The 24,914-nt window shown below is 38.2% G+C and overlaps 1 protein-coding gene across 2 annotated transcripts; it reads left to right on the top strand.

Annotated features, from left to right (window-relative positions):
- Window positions 1-9,142: 9,142 nt before the first annotated feature.
- On the top strand, window positions 9,143-23,569 carry GNPNAT1 (glucosamine-phosphate N-acetyltransferase 1). 2 transcript variants are annotated; one of them, XM_082616947.1, is made up of 6 exons: window positions 9,143-9,332; window positions 16,781-16,948; window positions 17,958-18,020; window positions 19,742-19,869; window positions 20,788-20,849; window positions 22,342-23,569. In XM_082616947.1, the coding sequence occupies exons 2-6, from the start codon at window positions 16,795-16,797 to the stop codon at window positions 22,487-22,489; spliced, it is 555 nt and encodes a 184-aa protein (XP_082473073.1). In that variant the 5' UTR covers window positions 9,143-9,332; window positions 16,781-16,794; the 3' UTR covers window positions 22,490-23,569. The 2 variants fall into 2 exon arrangements, with proteins under 2 accessions (XP_082473073.1, XP_082473072.1); XM_082616946.1 differs by having other exon boundaries at window positions 9,232-9,322.
- Window positions 23,570-24,914: the final 1,345 nt, after the last annotated feature.

Here is a 24,914-nt window from a genome sequence, read left to right as displayed (position 1 = left end):
CTTGAACATTACCACTTAGTAAAAGAGCCCTTTATACTTAACTAGACACAGGTTGTAATATCTAGTTCTTGCACACACACTGAGAGAAAAATATGAATGAAATAAATTGGTTTAGGTAGTCTTAAAACTTCTCATTGAGTCCAACATTCCTGAATTATTTCTCAATTCAATCACTGATATTCATGTTTTCCCACACAATATCAATACCTATTCCATCAAGAATGTTGGCGATGCAGCATTTCTTGTAAGAATCTGTCAAATGTTTTTCTGGTTCAAAATGGCAACACAGGAGAATCCTGAACTCACCTCTCACAGACACACTGAATCTACCCCTACACACAGAACAATTTCCTTCGAAAGATATCCAGAAACTAGATGAACAGATCTTACACATTAGAGGAACCAAAAAACCCACATCAAAATGGGTAGGTGAGACGCCACCTCACCATAGACCTCACCCCCACGCAGTGACATAAAATCGGGAGAGAACTCAAAACTCTCAGCTTCTCCCTGAGGATTGAAGGGTGGACCCCACAGCTGGTGCTACAACTTTTGAGACTTCCACCTCAGAAATGGACCCCAAAACATCTAGCTCTGAAAGCCAACAGAGCTTGCATTCATGAGACCCACATGGCTATAGTGAACTAATCGAATAGACAGTTCTTAGAGTACATGAATTCTCGGTGGCTAATCCTCCAGGGCCCAGTGCAGAGGCAGCAGACTGAAATGCACCCAGCCTTTCCAGGAAAGAGGCTAGTCGCTTACCTTAAAAGCCTGAGGGGCAGGCTTCTAATTTAAAACACTTCCAGGGGGCGACTGTAACGCTCTCCAGAAACCACAGAGGCTCGTGGGTGCATCTTTCCGCTCTCCCTCTGCCTCGCTCCAGGTCACCAGTATCTCCCAGAAAGGAGCTCATGTACATTGCTGATGCCCCGATTTTAGTGGCTGCTACGCAGAAGATGCCACTTGAGCTCCTGGCTCTGGTGGCCACTGAGGCTTCTGTTCAAGGGTACCATAGGACTGTAACAAACAGAGCAACAGTTCTTCACCAGTTAGCCCTCCTGGGCCCAGTGCAGAGGCAGCAGGCTGAAAGGCCCAGTCTCTCCAGGAGAGAGGACTATCAGCTTGTTAACAGTTGCGGCCTGACGGGCTGGCTGCACTCCTCTCCAGAGACCAGGGAGGCCCATGGGGGCCACCTTCATGCTCTCTCTCTGCCCCGCTCCAGACTGCTGGTGCCTGTGAGAAAGGAGCTTATGCACACTTCTGCCACCCAGGGTTCTGGGACTGCCGCGGAGAGGACACGCCTCCTGCTAGCCTGGCACTGGTGACCAGCAGGCCTTGTGTTCATGGGTTCAATAGGATGATAGCAAATAAAGAAACCGTTTTAAACGGGATATCCCCGCCAGGGCTCAGCGCTGAGGGTGCAGACAGATACATCTCCTAGACTTTCCCCGAGGAGGTGTATTTACACCTTTAAAAGGTGCTGCCTCAGGGTCTGGCTTCCATTCAGTCTGCGTCCAGGTGCTGACTGAGGGCTTGGCACACCCTCAGCTACCGGGAGCCTATAAGAACACAGGAGCCTACAAGAACACGGAAGGCTGCCTGGATAACCACAAAGGTTTAAGAGAAAAGCATGAGCTAGGGCAGGGCTGAATGATAAGGTGCATCTCCTAAATGAGACCACTCCTTCAAGACTGAGAGAGGTGGCATTAGAGCCAACACAGAGAGTCAAAGAAAATGGAAGACACAGAGAAATACGTTCCACACGAAGGAACAAGATAAACTCCCCGAAAAAGACCTTAATGAAATGCAGTTAAATTCAGAATAGTCTAATGTTGTAATGGTGGTAGGTTAATCACTTATAAACCTAGAAAATAACTACAGCTACTATAATTTGTTAATGTGTACACAAGATAAAAAGATGTAAATTGTGAAATCAAAAATATAAAATGTGGGTGGGGGGGTAAAAATGTAGAGCTTTACAATGTGTTCAAACTTAAGTTATTATCAACTTAAAATAGACTTAAAAGATATTTCATGTAAGCCTCATGATAATCACAAAACAAAAACCTTATACTAGATACACAAAAGATAAAGACATTGGGACTTCCCTGGTGGTCCAGTGGTGAAGAATCCGCCTTACAGTGCAGGGAAGGCGGGTCCAAAACCTGGTCAGGGGGCTGGGATCCCACATGCCATGGGGCAACTGAGCCCACACACCACAACTACTGAGCTTGTGCACTTCAACTAGAGAAGAGAAAACCCACATGCCACAACTGGAGAGAATCCTGCGCACCGCATGCCTCAACGAAGATCCTGTGTGCCACAACTAAGACCTGACGCAGCCAAAAATAAATAAATTAATAATAAATAAATCTTTTAAAAAAATATCAAAAAAAAAAGATAAAGACATTTAAGGTTACCACTATAGAAAATCATCCAATCACACAGAAGAGAGCAAGAGAAGTAGAAAGGAACAAAGGAATTACAAAACATCCAGAAAACAATCAACAAAATGGTAATAAGTTCATACCTATTGATAATTACTTTATATGTAAACGGACTTCAGAAAATTCTCCAATTGTAAGATATAGAATGGCTGATGGATTGAAAACAACAACAACAACAACGAAAAATAAGACCCAAATATACGCTGCCTACAAGAGACTCACATCAGCTTTAAGGACACACACAGAAAGAATGTGAAGATATGGGAAAAAAAAGTCTATGCAAACAGAAACCAAGAGAAAGCTGTGGTAGCTATACTTACATCAGACAAAACAGACTTAAATACAAACCTGTAATAGGAGATGAAGAAGGTCTTTATATAATTATAAAGGGGTCAATCCAACAAGAGGATATAGCATTTTTAGATTTACATGCACCCAACATAAGAACACCTAAATATATAAAGCAAATATTAATAGACTTAAAGGGAGAAACAGATAGCAATACAATAATAGTAGGGCACTTCAATACTCACTTTCATCAATGGATAGATCAACTAGACAGAAAATCAATAAGGAAACATTGGACTTCAACAACACATTAGAACAGATGAACTTAACACATATTTATAGAACATACCATCCCAAAGTAGCAGAATACACATTTTTCTCAAGCACACCTAAAACATTCTCCAGGATAGATCATATGTTAGGTCACAAAACAAGTCTCAATAGATCTAAGAAGACTGAAATCATACCGAGCATTTTTCTCAACTATGGTATGAAACTAGAAATCAATTACAAGAAGAAAACTGAAAAATCCACAAATACATGCAGATTAAACAACATGCTACCAAACAATCAATGTGCCAAGAAGAAATAAAAAGAGAACTCAAAAAATATCTTGAGACAAATGAAAATGGATATACAACATACAAAAATTCATGGGCTATAGCAAAAGCAGTTCTAAGAGGGAAGTTCATAGTGATAAATGCCTACATCAAGAAACAAGAATTATCTCAAATAAACAACCTAACTTTACATCTTAAGGAACTACAAAAAGAAGAACAAACTAAGCCCTTAGTTAGTAGAAGGAAAGAAATAATAAAGATCAGAGTGGAAATGAATGAAATAGAGACTAAAAAGACAACAGAAAAGATTGATGAAACTAAGCTGGTTCTTTGAGAGGATAAATTAAATCAACAGCTTTAGCTAGACTAACCAAGAAAAAAAGGGGAGAGGGCTCAAATAAGGTCAGAACTGAACGAGGAGAAATTATAACTGATACCACAGAAATACAAAGGTTTATAGGAGAATATGATGAACAATTATATGCCAACAAATCGGACAACCTAGAAGAAATGGACAAATTCCTAGAAACATACAATCTATCAAGATTGAATCATGAAGAAACAGAAAACTTGACTAGACCAATTACTAGTAAGGAGATTGAATCAGTAATCAAAAACCTCCCACCAATGAAAGTCCAGGACCAAGATGGCTTCACTGGTGAGTTTTTCCAAATTCAACAATTTAATACCTATACTTCTCAAATGCTTCCAAAAAATTGAAGAAGATGGAATGCTTCCAAACAAATTTTACAAGGCCAGCATTACCATGATACCAAAACCAGATAAAGGGCACCACAAAAAAAGAAAATTATAGGCCAATATCCTTAATAAACATAGACACAAAAATCCTCAACAAAATATTAACAAACTGAATTCAACAATACATTAAAAGGATCATACACCATGATCCAGTGGGATTTATTTCAGGGATGCAAGAATGGTTCAAAATCTACAAGTCAATCAACTTGATACACAACATTAACAAAATTAAGGATAAGAATCATATGATCGGGGCCTCCCTGGTGGCGCAGTGGTTGGGAGTCCGCCTGCCGATGCAGGGGATACGGGTTCGTGCCCCGGTCTGGGAGGATCCCATATGCCGCGGAGCGGCTGGGCCCGTGAGCCATGGCCGCTGGGCCTGCGCATCCGGAGCCTGTGCTCCGCAACGGGAGAGGCCACAACAGTGAGAGGCCCGCATACCGCAAAAAGAAAAAAAAAAAAAAAAAAAAAAGAATCATATGATCATCTAAGATGCAGAAAAAGCATTTGACAAAATTCAACATCCATTCTTGATAAAAACACTCAACAAAGTGGGTATAGAGGGAACATACCTCAACATAAGAAAGGCCATATATGACAAGCCCACAGCAAACATCATTCTCAATGGTGAAAAACTGAAAGCTTTTCCTCTAAGATGAGGAACAAGACAAGGATGCCCACTCTTGCCATTTTTATTTAACATAGTCCTGGGAGTCCTACCCAGAGCAGTTAGGCAAGAAAAATAAAGGGCACCCAAATCAGAAAGGAAGAGTAAAACTGTCTTTATTTTCAAATGACATGGTATTATACATAGGAAACCCTAAAGTCTAAAGACTTCACAAAAAAAACTGTTAGAACCAATAAATTCAGTAAAGTTCAGGATACAAAATCAATGTACAAGAATCAGTTGTGTTTTTCTACACTAACAACAAACTACCAGAAAGAGAAATTTAAAAAACAGTCTTATTTACAATTGCATCAAAAGAACAAAATGCCTACAAATATATATATATATCTATATATATATATCTATATATATCTCCAAGGATGTGAAAGACCTGTGCACTGAATACTACAAGACACTGATGAAAGAAACTGAAGAAGTCACAAATAAATGGAAAGATATTCTGTGTTCATGGATCAGAAGAATTAATACTGTTAAGATGTTCATACTAACCAAAGCAATCTACAGATTAAATGCAATCCCTATCAAAATTCCAATGGCATTTTTCACAGACAGAGAACAAATAATTCTAAAATCTGACACTGAATAGCCAAAGCAATCCTGAGAAAGAAGAACAAAGTTTCAGGCATCACACTTCCTGATTTCAAAATATATTACAAAGCAGTAGTATCAAAATAATATGGTAGTGACTTCCCTGGTGGCACAGTGGTTAGGAATCTGCCTGCCAACTCAGGAGACAGGGGTTTGATCCCTGGTCTGGGAAGATCCCACATGCTGTGGAGCGACTAAGCCCATATGCCACAACTACTGAGCTTGTGCTCTAGAGCCCATGAGCCACAACTACTGAGCCTGCGTGCCGCAACTACTGAAGCCCACACGCTCTAGGGCCCATGTGCCACAACTACTAAGCCCGCATGCCTAGAGCCTGTGGTCCACAACAAGAGAAGCCACTGCAATGAGAAGCCCACACACTGCAACGAAGAGTAGCCCTCAGGGCTTCCCTGGTGGCGCAGTGGTTGAGAGTCCACCTGCCGATGCAGGGAATGCAGGTTCACGCCCTGGTCCGGGAAGATCCCACATGCCATGGAGCGGCTGGGCCCGTAAGCTATGGCCACTGAGCCTGTGCTCCGCAGCAGGAGAGGCCATAACAGTGAGAGGCCCGCGTACCACACACACAAAAAAAGAGTAGTCCCCGCTCACTGCAACTAGAGAGAGCCCGCACGCAGCAACAAAGACCCAACACCACCATAAATAAATAAATAAATAAATAAATAAATAAATTTATTAAAAAACAATATGGTATTGGCATTGAAAACAGACACATAGATCAACAGAACAAAGCAAAGAACCCAGAAATAAACCCATACATGTATGATAAATTAATTTACAACAAACAGACAAGAATATGCAGTGGGTAAAGGATGGTCTCTTCAATAAACAGTGTTAGAAAAAGCTACAACTACATGCAAAAGAACGAAACTGGACCCCTATCTTACATCCTACACAAATATCAACTCAAACTGGATTAAATACTCAAACATAAGACCTGAAACCATAAAACTCCTAGACGAAAACATGGGGTAAGCTCCCTGACATCAGTCTTGGCAGTGATTTTTTAGATTTGATACCAAAAGCAAAAATAAACAAGTGGGACTACATCAAACTAAGAAGCTTCTGTACAGCAAAGGAAACCATAAACAAAATGAAAAGGCAACCTACCAAATGGCAGAAAACATTTGCAAACTATGTATCTGACAAGAGGTTAATATCCAAAATATATAAAGAACTCATACAACTCAATAGCAATCCCCCACAATACAAAACAAACACCCCCCCACCCCAAAAATAAAACCCCAATTTGATTAAAAAATGGGCAGAGGAGCTGAATAGACAGCTTCCAGTGTAGACATATGTAAAGCCAACAGGTGTATGAAAACGTGCTCAATTGTCACTAATCATTAGGGAAATGCAAATCAAAACCATAACGAGATACCACCTCACACCTGTTAGAATGGCATCATCAAAAAGACAGATAACAAGCATTGGCAAGAGTTTGGAGAAAGGGGAACCCTTGTGTTCTACAGGTGAGAATGTAAATTGGTGCAGTCACTATGGAAAACAGTGTGGAGGTTCCTCAAAAAATTAAAAATAGAACTACCATATGATCCAGCAATCCCACTGTGGGTATTTATCCGAAGGAAACAAAATCTCTATCTTATACATCAAAAGATATATGCACCCTCATATTCATAGCAGCATTACTGACAATAGCCAAGACATGGAAAAAACCTGTGCATCCACTGACAGGTGAGTAGATAAAGAAGTTTAGGCACGCACGCACATGGTGGAATATTACTCAGCAATAAAAAAGAAGAAAATCTTGCCATTTGTGAAAACATGGTTGGACCCTGAAAGCATTATGCCAAGTGAAAAAAGTCAGACAGAGAAAGACAAATACTATATAATTTCATTTATATGTAGAATCTAAACAAAAGGCTAATTCATATATACAGAGAACAAATTGGTGGTTGCCAGAGTAGGGGGATGGGGGGTGAAATGAGAGGAAGGTGGTCAAAAGATACAAATTTCCACTTATAAGATAAATAAGGCCCAGGGATATAATGTGATATATGGTGACTATAGTTAACAATACTGTACTATATATCTGAAAGTTGCTAAGAGAATAAATCCTAAAAGTTCTCATCACAAGAAAAAAATCTGTAACTATGTGTGGTGATAGATGTTAACTAAACTGATTGTGATCATTTCCCAATATATACACATATCAAATCATTATGTTGTACACCTAAACCTAATATAATGTTATATGCCAATTATATCTCTATTAAAAAAAAGAATCCATAAAATAAATAAAAATCACCAGAGGACACACCAACGGTTCTATTAAACTAGAAGGGGACACTGTCACCTGGCTACCTTGGGCTGCTCATTGCAACAGTCAAAGAAAGAGGGTCACTGTCTGGTCAAGGTGACTGACTGTGTTGAAGAGGAATTGGGTTCCTAGGGCACATTGAGGGTAAGGAGTAGTATGTCTCAAATGCACATCTTTTAGGGGTGCCTCTTAGAACTCCTGTGGTCTCTGATACATTTTATAATTAATTGTTTCACTCTGATAAATGATAAAATTTACAGGGTTCTTTTGCTCAGGAGGAGCTCATTGTAAACATAGGGCCAGAAGTCTGAAAGAAAACAAGGCTCTATGTTTCTTAAGATTAGTGGTGTTTATTTTTGTTTATGTCTTAATTCTTTTGTATGTTTAAGGGTAAAAACAAGGATAGATACAGAGAAATTTGAAATTATGAGAATACATCAATCAGCAAAAGAGTTATCTGAAATTTAAGTCTCACAAATAAGCAGAAAATATTATTTCTGGCAGACTATATATGGTGTTAATTCTTTGAACCGTATTAAGAACAATTTCAGTAAGTTGAAATTTATGGTACAAGACAAGGAATGGGAGCTACTAGCTACGTAACTTCGGCAAATTACTTAACATCTCTGAAACTCTTTCCCAATCTGTAAATTGAGGGCACCTGCTAGTTAGGTAAGACGCTTTGTAAGTGGGAGTTCAGAGAAAAGTCAGTTTTCTTCTCCTAACCCAGGTTTTCTCAACTTCAGCAATACTGACATTTCAGCCCAGGTAATTCTTTATTGTGGGGAGCTGTCCTTTGTATTGTAAAACATGTCGCGGCGTGCCTGATCTCTACCCATATCTACCCTCTATCATCTGGAGAGATGCCAGTAACACCTCTCTCCCAGACTTGAGGTTGAAAATGACCACACATTGCCAACTGCCTCCTGGGAGGCAAAATCGCCGCAGCTGAGAATCATTGTCCTAACCCCCGTGTTCATCCAAAAAGGATCTGAGCGAGAAATAAAATAGTCTCGAAGTAGAATGCAGGGGTCCCACCTCACAGAGGCAGGATGTGTGACTCAGAAAACTGGGGATGAGGAGCTTCGAGCCTCCAGCGAGTAGCCGAAGTCCTAATCAATGAATGAACTGACGACGAAGGAAAGGTGCAACGAGGGGCAAACGAAGAGGGCAGAGGTCGAGACTCTGGTCTCTGGGAACCAAAGATGCACAAACTAGACACGACTTACAGTGCTTAGATGACTCCGAGGCAGAATTATGTCCAGTTAAACCGAGACGCTGAGGCCGTGGGGGAAGCCTTAGGGAGCGAGGAGCGGGTGCCGCGCGGGGCCGGGATTCGTTGCCGGCACGCCTGCCTGGTGAAGTCCCCGCGACGTCTTCGCCGCCGCCTCTTGTGCTGACGCCAGCAGCAGGCCCCGCCCCCGCCCGGCCCCCAGGCTCTCGACCCCGCCTCCGCCCGCCGTTGCCTCCTCCGCCTGCGAGCGGCCCTGCGTAAGCGGGCAGGGGCGGGCTGGAGGTGTCGGTGCTGCCACGTCCTGGCGGCGGCTCGCGGAGCGGCGGCCCTGCGGGAGACTGTAGACCCGGAGGTGGAGGAGGTGGGGCTGCCGCTGAAGCCGGATGTGGATCTAGTGCTGTGTACCCGGGTGGGTTAGAATCCAGCGGGCCTGGAGAGGAGCGCCGACTGCAGGTCTCTACGGGTGAGGGGGACCGGGGGTCGGGGAGAGAGAGTGGGGCCCGGCCGGATGCCCTGGGTTCTGGCTTGGGCCTGCCCTTCAGGTTTACCAAACAGGTGTGACTGCTACCCCCGGGCGAGGCGAGCTAGGCCCGGTCCGGGGCGGGGGGAGGTTCCGTTCGGGGAGCCGGGCATTTATCTTCGCCAGCTGGGTGCGTATGAGGGCGTAGAGGGCAGTTTGGAGCAAGTTGAGCGGACACACGCGTGGAGCAGAGGTTAGGGATGATGGCCAGTGGTCCAGCCGTGCAGGAGGTGGCCCTAGCAGGCAGGAACAGAGACTGGGGTCGAAACTAATTCTTCGTTCGTCAGGCTTTAGCGTGGGGGATTGAGACAGTTGTTCACAGTCTCTGCCGCCATCGGGTTTGAAATGGGCACGAACGCCTCTGGCCCTGTTTTCCACCGTTCCTTTCCGAGTAGCACCCCACGGCGGTCAGGAGCCACTTGAGGACATGATTCTGCTCCGAAGATCACCTGCACTGACTAAATCGGGGTTTTCACCGCAGGAAAGACGGACATCCTTTGTGTCTTCCGGGGGCTTCTACCCCTAGAAACACTGAGTACTGTGATTTCTCTTATAGGAGCTGCTTATGTAAATGGAACTCTTAAAATTTCCTAAAAAATAGAAGGGCGACTATAGTTTTGTTAGGATATACACTCGTGAATAAATCCTAGAATGGACCTCAAGAAATCATTTAGGTCAGCTTCATTAGGCAGGATTCACTGACATTTTTTAGAATAGGGGAGACACCTCCCTGTCTGGCATGATGATGTAAATATTGGCTTCTATTGAGTATGGTACTGTAGAGCTCAAGACGGGAGAACAACATCGGAGGATTTAGTCCCAATTCACTCATTGGCTGTGTTACCTTGGGGTCAAGTACTGAAAGCTCCACGTGCTCCAGCTTGCTCATGGGTAGACTGAGAATAATGCCTAAATCACAGGCATCAAATAAACTATCAGGAAATTTTAAAATTCTCAACTGAAGTGTAACTGCATAATTTAATAAATATAGCTAGGCCTATTAAAATCATCACCGAATGAAGTGTTCTTTAGATTCACAGTTCAGTCAAATTACTATTGAAATAGTTATAAAATGTATGTAGACGAACCCCAAAGTCTCAAACAGCACACGGGCCCCCTTCCTGCTTTAACCATGTACTGAAGTCATACAGTAATGCCCCGAAAGCTCTTGAGGTATATAAAGCCCATTTAGATTTGACCTTAGATTGTTTTTTTAAATTTTTTTATCAACTTTTGAAATCTTCATTCCCAGTGTCTTATTACTTGTTGCTCTCAGTTGCTTGATTCTAGCAGCAGCTCCTCCCCATGTGTATTCTAGTGCACTATAGATGCTGAGAAACCTGTTGAAACTGTGTCCAAAGAATGGTCAACCGACTGAAAACCTGATGTGGTCTTAGTAAAAATGAATTTGGTGTATGGTTTTTGTGATATCACTTGTAGCAGTTTAGTAATCTTTTTTTTTCTTCTAGATTTTCTGAAATGTGATCTCCAGATAAGTCTTATACCATTCGTTATTCATTCACTAGGCATTTATTGGGCTAAGGTTAGGCATATATGGGCCTTTAAATGCTTGTTAACTTAGTAGTTAAACAGAAAAGGTACTTGAGAAATACTTAAGAAGGGTTAGGGTTTACTTTTTTAAATTAATCTAAAATCTTCAAAATAAGACCCCAATGAGGGAATTCCCTGGCGGTCCAGTGGTTAAGACTCGGCACTTTCACTGCTGTAGGCCCAGGTTAGATCCCTCGTTGGGGAACTAAGATCTCACAAGCAGCGTGGCCAAAAAACCCAAAAAAACCCAAAACCAAAAGAAACAGAACAAAATAAGACCTCAATGATAATGGTGAAATTCAGCTTCAAACAACTGTGCGGTTCTGTTTACTGAAATTTCCTATATTGTGGTACCTGGGGGCACTTTAAGATGCTGAAAATTATTTCTTTTGTAAACCAAATAAATTTACCTGTTTCGCTCTTTTATAAATGCTTTTGAAATTTAGTATCAAATCACATCTTACTTTAACTTGCCCAGCATATTAATTGGGCACCAGCAGAATTTACTGTATGGGGACAGAATAAGATAAAAGAAGGTAACCTTAAGTATGGCTCTGTTTTGTAAAATAGCTCATGTAAACATTTTGATATTAATTTTTTTAAAGATTTTTTTGATGTGGACCATTTTTAAAGTCTTTATTGAATTTGTTACAATATTGCTTCTGTTCTATGTTCTGGCTTTTTGGCCACGAGGCATGTGGGATCTTAGCTCCCCGACCAGGGATCAAACCTGCACCCCCTGCGATGGGAGGCTAAGTCTTAACCGCTGGACTGCCAGGGAAGTCCCTTGATATTAATTTTTTATTGCCATAAGAATATGGATTCCTATTTCTATCCAGAACGCATTAAGTACTTTAACTAGCCTGAAATTCTTACTTTCCAAATATAAGTGCTGCTTTGACTAAATTTTAAACTCTTGCACAATAAAGTAGAGAATTCACTTTCACTAGTGCCTCTTCAATACTACAGAGTATAGAGTCTGGAGTCATGCAGAAATGGTTGCATAATTTGTGGCAACTCGTGAAAAATGAAAATGCAGGGCTCTTTGTTTAAAAATTATTAACAATTTTCGACAGTGGCAGCGAGAACTAAGTGCGGGGCCCTGTGTCCTTGAAGCTGGCCCTGCTACCTGGTTGTGAATCCTCACTGTTCCTTATTTGCTCTGTTATCTTGAACTAGTTACTGTGCCTGCTTTCTGGTCTGATACATCTTTCATTGTATTTTCATTTGTATATAAAGTACTCAATAAATATTAGCCAGTATCATTTATTTTTATCATTCATGGAATAAGACCATCGATTAAAGAAAAGCACAGGAAAATATTAGTATTTACTAATACTAGTGTTTAAAATTCTTTAAAGCCTTCAAATCCTAATTCTTCTGTGTACTTCTCCCCTCTCTCTCAGAAATTATTAACCCTATTTTGCGAGTTTTCTAGGCACATTTCATTGTAAACTCAGGCAACTTTATAGGAAGAAGAAATCTAGTTAACTTTAAATTATGTTAATGTCCATCCACATTTCATTTTGAGCTTTCTTTAAACTTCATGCTTACAACTGTATGTTAAATAGCATGAACATCAAAATGTTTAAATGGTATGTTGTCTTGAAGAACTTAAATTTGTAATACTTTCTGACTTCTGCACTTAATGTACACATTTTACTTTGATATTTAGCCTGTTTATCTGTATACCTGAAAAACAATTTTGTTATCCATCTTTCAGATTAGAGTACTCTCAAAAGCCTCAGGGGTCCAATTATCAGGGACAAATACTAAAGTGCATGCACTAAAATTAATCTACAAAAAAATCTGTTTCAAGTGGACCATAAGCTTATTAAATTTTATGAATGATTGTTTTAATCATCACAGTTTCCTTTCCTTACTATTCTTAGATCCAGGCATAGTTTTTACAGCATAACATGATCTGAGTCCTTTTTGAGGGAAAGAAAACAAACCTCTCAGTATTCTACATAGTAACTATTATTTTTAAAGTTCTTCCTTTCCTTTCCAAGAATGCTTTCAGTTTAACATAAACATAATAGATAATCTTTCTGTAGCTCCTGTACCCAGCACAGTGCCTAACTCACGAATTAATTTAAAGGTGAACAAAGTTAACAAGAATGTATAAAAATAAATTTTAAATTAGTTGCTAACTGAAGTATCAATGTATCTTGTTGAAAACTTGCCCTGTGCCAGGCACTGTTAGGTACTTGTATACAGTAATTCATTTCTTCCAACAATTTCATCTCCATTTTACAAATGAGGCAACATTCTCAGTTTAACTTCCTTAGCCATCATCACACAGTTGAGGTTTGAACATCAGGTCTGACTCCAGAGCTCATGCTCTTTCCATGTCTAGGTTTCAATTTCAGCTTTGCTAATCCTGTGACCTTGGGCAAGTTACTTGTCTACACCTGCATTTCCTCATCTGTTGAAATGGAGATAATAATCATCCCTACCCTGTAGGATTGTTATAGTAAGTGAATTAGTAATGTGTAAAGTTCTTTGAACAATGCTGGCACATAAGTGCCAAACAAATGTTAACTTCTATTATTACATCACAGTACCTTCCCAAAGCCTCTGCTATACTGCAGCAGAGTATATATATATTATATATATATTACCTATATATAATAGTTACATAGGGTTATACAGTTCAGTCGACCTTTACGGAAAACTTAAGAATAGTTGCCCTTAAGCATATTGTGACTTATGAAATAGGGAACATCTGGGAGTTGGGTTATTGGGGAAATTGTTCTGTTATTAAGTGGGCTTTAATTTTTCTGGCATTGCTTTCTTGTTTTATGGTAGTATGTTATGGATATATATCTTTAAATTCTTTGTTTCAAAGAAGTACAGGCAGGTATCAAATAGAATACAGCTGATCCTGAACAACACAGGATCCACTTATATACGGATTTTTTTCAACAGTAAATATTACAGTACTACACATTCCAAGGTTGGTTAAATCCACGGATATGGAACTGCAGGTACAGAGGGCCGACTATAAGTTATACATGGTTTTTCAACTGCGCATTTTTGACTGTGTGGAGGATTGGCACCCTAAACCCATGTTGTTCAAGGGTCAACTGTGGTTTTTGTAGCTGGGCATGGGCTTACAAATCAAAGTTCAGTGTTGCCTTACAATCTCCTAATAATTGTTAGGAAGACTTTCCTCCAGCAGCTCTGTTCCACAGAAGTGTGCCCCACCAGACTATTTTTTTCTTTTTTTGTCTGCGTTGGGTCTTCGTTGCTGCACGCCGTCTTTCTCTAGTTGCGGCGAGCGGGGGCTACTCTTCGTTGTGGTGTGCAGGCTTCTCATTGCAGTGGCTTCTCTTGTTGTGGAGCACGGGCTCTAGGCGCACGGGCTTCAGTAGGTGTGGCTCGCGTGCTCTAGAGCGCAGGCTCAGTAGTTGTGGCACATGGGCTTAGTTGCTTCGTGGCATGTGGAATCTTCCTGGACCAGGGCTTAAACCTGTGTCCCCTGCATTGGCAGGCAGATTCTTAACCACTGCGCCACCAGGGAAGCACCCCCCCGACACCAGCCATTTTTATGCTTCATATGTTTTTCATTCTTTCTATCATTATATCTTATTTCTCACTTTTATTAGACCACACCTAATAAGAACCTGACCATTTCTGAATGTTCAGAAGAGAGGAAAATACCGTAATTGATCATTTTTCAATAGCATGAAAAACACTGGCTATTTTTTTTAACATGTTTATTGGAGTATAATTGCTTTACAATGGTGTGTTAGTTTCTGCTTTATAACAGAGTGAATCAGTTATACATATACATATATCCCCATATCTCTTCCCTCTTGCATCTCCCTCCCTCCCACTCTCCCTATCCCACCCCTCTAGGTGGTCACAAAACACCGAGCTTATCTATCTCCCTGTGCTGTGCACCTGCTTCCTACTAGCTATCTATTTTACATTTGGTAGTGTATATATGTCCATGCCACTCTCTTTGTCTCAGCTTACCCTTCCCCCTCCCCATGTCCTCAAATCCATTCTCTAGTAGGTCTGCATCTTTATTCCCATCTTGCCCCTAGGTTCTTCATGACCTTTTTTTTTGTTTTTTTGATTCCATATATGTGTTAGCATACAGTATTTGTTTTTCTCTTTCTGACTTACTTCACTCTGTATGACAGACTCTAGGTCCATCCGCCTCACTACAAATAACTCAATTTCGTTTCTTTATATGGCTGAGTAATATTCCATTGTATACATGTGCCACATCTTCTTTATCCATTCATCCAGTGATGGACACTTACGTTGCTTCCATGTCCCGACTATTGTAAATAGAGCTGCAGTGAACATTGTGGTACATGACTCTTTCTGAATTATGGTTTTCTCAGGGTACATGCCTGGTAGTGGGATTGCTGGGTCACATGGTAGTTCTATTTTTAGTTTTTTAAGGAACCTCCATACTGTTCTCCATAGTGGCTGTATCAATTTACATTCCCACCAACACTGCAAGTGTGTTCCCTTTTCTCCACACCCTCTCCAGCATTTATTGTTTCTAGATTTTTTGATGATGGCCATTCTGACCTGTGTGAGATATCTCATTGTAGTTTTGATTTGCATTTCTCTAATGATTAATGATGTTGAGCATTCTTTCTTGTGTTTGTTGGCAATCTGTTTATCTTCTTTGGAGAAACGTCTGTTAGGTCTTCTGCCCATTTTTGGATTGGGTTGTTTTTTTGATATTGAGCTGCATGAGCTGCTTGTAAAATTTGGAGATTAATCCTTTGTCAGTTGCTTCATTTGTAAATATTTTCTCCCATTCTGAGGGCTGTCTTTTCGTCTTGTTTCTGGTTTCCTTTGCTGTGCAAAAGCTTTTAAGTTTCACTAGGTCCCATTTGTTTATTTTTGTTTTTATTTCCATTTCTCTAGGAGGTGGGTCAAAAAGGATCTTGCTGTGATTTATGTCATAGAGTGTTCTGCCTGTGTTTTCCTCTAAGAGTTTGATAGCATCTGGCCTTACATTTAGGTCTTTAATCCATTTTGAGCTTTTTTTTGTGTGTGGTGTTAGGGAGTGTTCTAATTTCTTTCTTTTACATGTAGCTGTCCAGTTTTCCCAGCACCACTTATTGAAGAGGCTGTCTTTTCTCCATCGTATACTCTTGCCTCCTTTATCAAAGATAAGGTGACCATATGTGCATGGGTTTATCTCTGGGCTTTCTATCCTGTTCCATTGATCTATATTTCTGTTTTTGTGACACTGGCTATTCTTAAGCTGCTTAGATGCAGCTGAGAAACTTACAGATTTTTAGAAAGACTGCTGTGAAAACAAAATCCAGTAGTCTTGTTGTGAATCTATCATAGCTGAGACCAAATATTCCAGTGAATGCAGAGAATTTTCTGTTCATGGTTCATAATTTTTAAAAAAGTTACACGCCCAGTAAGTCTTCTTTAGTGTCAGGTAAAACTGATGAGTTACTCCTTAGCCCAATAATAAAATTCAATAATGTAAAAAAAAAAAAAAAAAAAAAAAAAGCGCGAGCTCCTGAAAAGTCAGCTATTCACAGTGCTACACTAGTAGCACTGACCCAGAGGAAAAAATGCTTTAAAAGTCCTATTAGAAAATGGAGTTTTCAAGTGTAAAACTTCTAAATTTAGTCACTTGTTTACTGTCTGATAGAATCTGTGAGTTTTCTATAGAGCTCTAGCTGTGGCATTTGATGTTAGAGTCAGGATAGGCTAAAATAAAGTATCTTGCATACCTGTTAAAGAATTTTTCTAATTGCATTAATTTTTATAAAGAAATTGACATTCTTGACAATCAACAATTTTCTATTAAACAAAATGCCTTAACATTTAAAATTTTATTTTAGACCTTACTGCAAAGATGAAACCTGATGAAACGCCTATGTTTGACCCAAGTCTACTCAAAGAAGTGGATTGGAGTCAGAATACGGCTACATTTTCTCCAGCCATTTCCCCAACACATCCTGGAGAAGGTTTGGTTTTGAGGCCTCTTTGTACTGCTGATTTAAATAGAGGTATGGATTCAGTTTACAAAATCTGGTTAGACTTATAGTTAGCATTATGTGTTCTCCACAAACATGATGATGCCTATAATTTTTAAAAATACTATTGGACTTTTATATTATTTTTTGTGCTTAAATTTTAAAGTGACTGAGAACTCAATTCCAATGTGTACAGACCAGATGTTACTGTATTACAGTACTGTATTACAGTATTTCAAATGACTTAAGTACAACAGTGTTCCTTCCTAATTAAGCAGCCAAAAAGGGGAAATTATCTTGTATAATGACACATAGGAAGAATCTTCTCTAAGAAGCTGGATGGGGAATGAGGATAAAGATAATTTGCCTTGGATAAGTTGCAAAAAGTTTTGTCTACGTGTATTCCTTTTTTTAACATCTAAATTCTCCAAAATGATTTCCTTATATTTCAGTAATCAAAAATCAACTTTTTACAGTTTTCTTCTTGGTAGGAAATCTTAAGAAACTATTATATTTTGGTCAAATTAATTATTGGGTGTATAGAAGTTAAGATTCTCAACATTCTATGCTATTCACATTAATTTAATGTGACATTAATGAAATTAATCAGGAATCTTTAAAAACTGTAGTCTCAACAATATTATTTATATTTTATTTTACAAATAGTATCATATTTGGTCATAATGAGAATCTTGCATTTTTAAGTAAAACCAAAGCACATATTTGGGAAAATTCGGCATCCCTTGCATTGAATGTAATGCAAATTACATTGAAAACTGTACATGCTGGTTCTGTAAATATTGAGTATTAAGGTCAGCACTATTCCAAAAATGTTATGCAGGCAAAAACACTGGTAACACCTATTACTATTTGTTTTACGTAGTGATAATAGAAAGAATAATGGGTTTCAGTTTAATCTTTTAAAATAGTTCATTACATAAAGTTTTGAAAAAATAATTGCCCACCAGCTTGACACATTACTTCTTTTGATATATATTTCATTTGCTGTTCTCATGACTTGAAATCTGTTTTTCAAAACTAGGTTTTTTTAAGGTACTAGGTCAGCTGACAGAGACTGGAGTTGTCAGCCCGGAACAATTTATGAGTAAGTCCTACAGTCTCTTTTTCCTGAAGGAAAAGAAATAAAGGGAAACAAGATTTTATTTTTGTTTAGAGCTCTGTTCAGTGTCTACTTGTGGTTTTGTTCAAATAGCTCGAAATTATTCAAATAACAAATTAGCTATTTTCTTATTTAAATGTTTAATGTGGCTGAACTGTTTTAGAATCCAAATGTAGCAACTACCATGTTTTACAAAATACCTGGCTACTTTTAGATAATTACTGTAGCACAGAACCTGTGTGGCAGCCTTAGAGATTGTGTTTTATTGTAGTGTTTACCTTTCATGTGGTTAGGTCATTTCACGGAAATTTCATCACCCAATCAAAAATGTAAGAAAATACGTTCTAAATTTATTTTTTGGTTCATTTATATTGAATTTTAAGGTTGGCTGGTATCTTTTAGTTCATCCCTCCTCCTTTTTAATACATATGAGAGGATGGAAATTAAAAGAGAGGTCAAATGACTTACCCAAGATCACAGGTAGTTATTGGTAAGAAAAGAACTACAACATTCCTGACTCCATCCAATGCTGTTAACAGTGTCTTCCTATTTTCTTCATTTCCTTCAATAGGTCATTTTATTTTGTACTCTATATGACCTTCCTGAGGTGAAGATTATTTCCTGATTCTCATTGTTTCTTTTCCTTCATTGAATTTATTTCTTCCCACTCCAGACCCATTACTAGAACAAGACTGTGGAAATAAACAGTATGTTGAGACTGTTAGGCTCAGTTTTTATTCCTGAATTCTTCTTTGCAGGCATATCAGATTAGATGAGAAATCATGTTATTTCATCAATATAAGTACTAAAAGTCAATTTGAGGGGAAGATATTTATTCCACTTTTGCTCCTGTTTGCTATGTGGCTTTGGAAAAATCTGGGAAATGAAGACTTATTATTTTTTTTTTTTGCGGTACGCGGGCCTCTCACTGTTGTGGCCTCTCCCATTGCGGAGCACAGGCTCCGGACACGCAGGCTCAGCGGCCATGGCTCACGGGCCCAGCCGCTCCGCAGCATGTGGGATCCTCCAGGACCGGGGCACGAATCCGCGTCCCCTGCATCGGCAGGTAGACTCTCAACCACTGCGCCACCAGGGAAGCCCCAAGGCTTATTTTTTTAATCTACTTCACAAGGTGCTTTCAAAGCAAACAAAAATGATTCTATTTCTAAAACAGGTCATGTAATCATGGAACACTTGAGAGCACAAAGGGAAAATTGAAAACTACTTTGTCAAGTTATTTTAAAATCAAAAGACTAAAAATTAAAGAATGGAGACACATAAACATTCTCTTATTAAAATTTGCAAAGCGTTCTGTGTGAATATCTGTTAAGTGAAAAGGTTAAAGGAATCAATTTAAAGTTAACTAGTAATGAAGATATGAAAGTTTCCATTCACTAGTCACAGAAATGGCAACATGTACAATTTATTTGTATTTTAAATGCTGTTCATCTAAAATAGCTATATTAGTCTTACTTTATTTTGCTAGAAGATTTTTTAAATGTATGGACTATTTTCCAGTTGATATTGATTGCTGATATTTCAACTACATGGTCATTTTTAATAATTGATATTTTCTTTAAAATTACTGTGGTAAAATAGCTACAAATATTCAATAATATTTATTGAAGTAAGCTAATTCTAGTATTTTTCTGGCACCTAATAAAGTTTAATGTCTACCACATAACACTATTTTCCAATTTCCACAGAATCTTTTGAGCACATGAAGAAATCTGGGGATTATTATGTTACAGTTGTGGAAGATGTAACTTTAGGACAGATAGTTGCTACAGCAACTCTGATAATAGAACATAAATTCATCCATTCCTGTGCTAAGGTATGTGTTCATTAATGCTTATGAGTAAAATGGATATGTGTTTTCTAGCAAAATCGACGGAGTTACCATTAGACAAGTCTGTTTTCCCACTGCTTTTTATTGTAAAATGAGAGAGCTAAATATTGGCTAGAATAAAATTTTTGCTTCTTAGAAATCACTTAGTAACAGTCAATTTCCCATTGTCTTCTAAGAGTTATGAGGAAGAAAATGTGTTAATAATATGAATTCTCTGCTAAAAATTGTTCTGTAAGGTGTTAGAATTGGTATAGACATAGAGAAATCAAGTCAGCATCGTGGAATTTGGCAGTAATGTCTGGAATCTCTAATGCTAATTTTTATTCAAAAACAATACTTCGAATACACTACATTAACACAAATTCCCATCAGTTTCCCAGTGGTAAAGGGTTCAGAATAATATATTCTGTTCTAATTGTGACACTTCTAATGCCTGTAGATTTCCTTCACTCCTCATGACTCACATGAAATAGTAAAGAAAACAAAACCTAGGTAATCCAATGGGAATATGATAGAAAACACTTGGAATTATTCTGTGAAGTATGAATTTTGGTGTGGTTTCTGTACTAGAAATTAATAAACTGTATTTGGATGTCTGAAATAAATTGCAGTTATGCAAGGAGTAGGATGATGGATGTAGTACATTCATGACAAGATTACATTTTGGTGATGTGGATTCTGAGACTTGCTTTAAAATGGGTGGGAAGGTTTAAGATACAGACAAAGCAAAATTAGGCCACAAATTGATTGTATTATCTCCTCTATAATAGTAAGTTAAAAATTTTTGCATTTTGCAAAGTTCAGGTTTACAAAACATTTATCAATTAATTCTTACCGTCACTTGTTGATTTAACTAAAACAAAACTACATGCTTAGTCCTTTAAACATTGTAAATATTTTCAGAGAGGAAGAGTAGAAGATGTTGTTGTTAGTGATGAATGCAGAGGAAAGCAGCTTGGCAAATTGTAAGTAGGCAGAAACAAGGTAACCCTGGATAAATTAGATACTCTTTGTGTTTCAGTTTACAGTGCCTTGCAAGATACTTTTTAAAAAATGTTTTCCTGTTTGAAGTTTTTTAAGCATCATTAATTATGAACTCATTCTCACTCCATAGCTTAGACTGAATTTAATGAAGAAATAAGGTATTTTTATATAATTTTTACCATAAAGTTTGGAAATTGGAAGTGTACTGTTAAAACAGCAACACCTTAGCTATTAACTTTTAATAGTAGTACTTTTTTTTTTTTTTTTGCGGTACGCGGGCCTCTCACTGTTGTGGCCTCTCCCGTTGCGGAGCACAGGCTCCGAATGCGCAGGCTCATTGGCCATGGCTCACGGGCCCAGCCGCTCCGCGGCATGTGGGATCTTCCCAGATCGGGGCACAAACCCATGTCCCCTGCATCGGCAGGCGGGCTCTCAACCACTGCGCCACCAGGGAAGCCCCAGTAGTACTCTTATAGTAGTAGGAAACAGAAACTTTTGGTGAGCCAAGTAATTTGTCCGTTTCTCTGTCATATTTAAAAACAAAGGAAATGTTTCAGTTACGGAAGTTTTAGAACCATGTACTGAAACAGCCTTCACAATGTAATCCTCTATACATTTATCTATATCTTTTAAAGTAAGTTTCATAGGTTTATTGCTTATTTATAAAATAGAACTTGCTTTTTAATATTATCCCTTCTGAGTTTTAAGGAATTCACTCAGTAAATATTAAGCACCTGCTATATGCCAGATACTATTCAATGTATTTGGTATACATCAGTGAACGAAAGAGACCAATTTCTAGTATTTCTAGTCCATGTAACTTAGTCATGACTTTTATAATTGTGTAACTTCAATCAAGAGGTTCTGTCTTCAGAATAAGATTTTTCAATCTATACAACATGAGAAAACCCTTCAGGTATTTTTGTAGATCTTTCCTAGTTTTTATAAAGATGTATACATTTTTGCTTTGTTTACACTTCATATTAGTTAGACCAATCCAGAGTTAACCTAATACATTCTTTCACAAATATTTAAGTAACTTTAAAAATGATAAAGAACAAAGCAATTATTAACCCATTTTATGTTGGCTATTCCTAAATAGTTTGAATAGATCTAGAGAAAAAGATTAATTTTGGCCATATTTTTTAAAAGGTTTCTAGTCTTTGGTGTTAATATTAATTTTAAAACCTATTTTTAAAGAGGGTTTAGGGTAATATTTGTTCTATTTATTAATGGGCTGGAGATAACTAAAGTATATTTGAAACAAAATCAAATGCTTTGGGTGATTTAAATGTTTAACCACTTACAATCTGAATATTTAAATGAATATAGTGGGAAAGGCCATGATCTAATAAACCTGTTTGTAATACAAACTTGAAGTTTTATGTGATATTCACTCACATTGTTACTAAAATCCATTTTTATTAACAAATGCTCTATGCCTTGCCTACCTTTTTTTTCCTTTAATTTCAGGTTATTATCAACCCTTACTTTGCTAAGCAAGAAACTGAACTGTTATAAGATTACCCTTGAATGTCTACCACAAAACGCTGGTTTCTATAAAAAGTTTGGATATACAGTATCTGAAGAAAACTACATGTGTCAGAGGTTTCTAAAGTAAAACCTTTTAAGAAAGACATCTGTCAAAGGAGCTGATGCAACAAGGCTACACTCTCTTCCTAGAGTTAAAATATTTTGTTGCTGCAACCCAGTGACCTCCATAAATACTGGATTGAAGAAAACACTGTAATACAAGTATAATGGTATTTAGAAGATTACTTTGGGCTGGTGAGACATGCTGAGTTTAGATTACAGATGAAATTATTAAGGGGATGATTTTTAACCAAAGGAGTATATTTTTAACTTGAATCTTTTCTTGCATTGTATTTTTCTAAAGTTTGGCTTTATTTCATAGTAGTCAGTATAGGTAGTAAGAAGTTATATGTCTGCTATCTGTACTGCTCATTAAAAAAAAAAAAAGCATACAGTGAATAAGGCTGTTTCTTATCACGTTCATAAAATTAATATTTTTTTCAAAGAAATATATCTAAATACCACTTAGGGGTGTATCATTTCACATATATTACGTGAAATTGGATGTTAGACATATTATAACTAAATGTAGTTCAGTCCAAAATTTGCTGATCCTAATACTATACTGGCAAACCTGGTGAGCCTTTAAAATAAGGAGAAATGAAAATTAACTTCTTATAAAATGTGACAATTTAAATGTACATCTAAAAGTTGATATAATTCTAATGTAGCTGAAGTACCACCTGTCTTATATGTGAAATATAATAATTATTCATTTGTTTAAAATATCTAAGAGAAACATAAGGTACTTTTTAACAGTGAATTAGTAAATCCTGGCATATTATGTATTTCTAAGCTGATTTCTCATTTTTCCAGGGGTGTCCGAGCCTCTCTTCTGAGTAACATTTTTATGAAAATGGATTACAAAATTGAGTGGAGTATTTTAAAATGTATCATACTGCATTTATTACATTCTTAAAATGTTGATGGAAGCTTTTCTATTTAATATGATTATAGTAGTACTATTATTCTGGTCACTATCCTATTTTGATTTTATTTTAATTATTTTTTTAAGTTGAAATAAGAATTAGATACTTCACTACTGGTTCGAATCTTTTACGTTTCATGTTACATTAAACCTGTTCATATGAATAGTCTTTTGTTAGAATCCAAATGTTTTCTGTGCTTTTCTTGAGTTGTCTATTGAATTATTAGGTCAAGTCATGGTTCATAAAATCTTAGTTTTGTGTACCCTTTGTAAAAGGAGCTTAGAAAGTAAAGACCACCTGTTTCTCATCCCTTTGATTCACACCTACCTCAACTAGATTTCAGATTTCCCTCCATGCAGTAAAGCTAAAGTTGGCTTTCTAAAACAACAGAAATTCTTCACCAACAGAGGGTGTACTACTCACCTGCTGATGACATAGGCAGATGAATTGATCTGTCCCTAGTGAAAGCAACAAAGCTAAGTTTTGCTTTTTTAGGAGTCCTATAACCTTGGTAACAGCAACTTTACTAGGTACAGTCTGGTAATTTAAAACCTCTGTTAACAAATAAACCTAATAGGGACTTCCCTGGTGGTCCAGTGGTTAAGACTCTGCGCTCCCACTGCAGGGGGCATGGGTTCGATCCCTGGTTGGGGAACTAAGATCCCGCATGCTGTGCTGCATGGCCAGGAAAAAAACACCACCAAAAAAACCCCTAATAAAAGGTAAAATTAAATGCTTTACTGAACAATTTGAAGTAAAACTATAAGGTGGCTATTTCAATAAATCCCTTTAAATAGTGTTCTTTTTTTATTTTGCGGTACGCAGGCCTCTCACTGTTGTGGCCTCTCCCTTTGCGGAGCACAGGCTCCAGACGCGCAGGCTCAGCAGCCATAGCTCACGGTCCTAGCCGCTCTGCGGCATGTGGGATCTTCCCGGACCGGGGCACGAACCCGTGTCCCCTGCACCGGCAAGCGGACTCTCAACCACTGCGCCACCAGGGAAGCCCCTAAATAGTGTCCTTAAGGTCTTATCTTAAATCCCCCCCTACAGGAAATAGAGTTGTAGGTAAGGTGAAATACATAAAAATTGTGCCATTGAGGAAACTGATGATCTGTATTTAGCTTTAGTTAACCAGAGAAATATGATTTTTCTAAGCCATTTTGTGGGTAAAATTGAGTATGAAAAAAACTGCATAGAACATTTCAATATATACATTTTTGAGCATTGTTTACTTTTGAAAAGGTATAACGAAGTGGCAATTGTGATTTTTATTTTGCTCCATGTATTTTATATATTTGTATTTCACTGACTCTCAAGCACTTTTTTTTTTTACATGTAACATTTGGAAATCTGGATGCATTTTATGATCAGTGGCTTGTCTTAGTTTATTCAGCAATATTTTTTGCCTTTTAGTAGGATCAAAAAGATGGTGTAGTGATGCTAATGATGATGTCTTAGATTTAATGAAGAATATTATGTAGGTAGGCTAACAAGGGGAAAACTAAAAGCAAAAAGTATTTTTTA

Source organism: Mesoplodon mirus (assembly GCF_964341445.2).
Source record: "Mesoplodon mirus genome assembly, chromosome: 4".
NCBI classification, from domain to species: domain Eukaryota; kingdom Metazoa; phylum Chordata; class Mammalia; order Artiodactyla; family Ziphiidae; genus Mesoplodon; species Mesoplodon mirus.
This window is presented reverse-complemented; position numbering and strand designations above follow the sequence as displayed.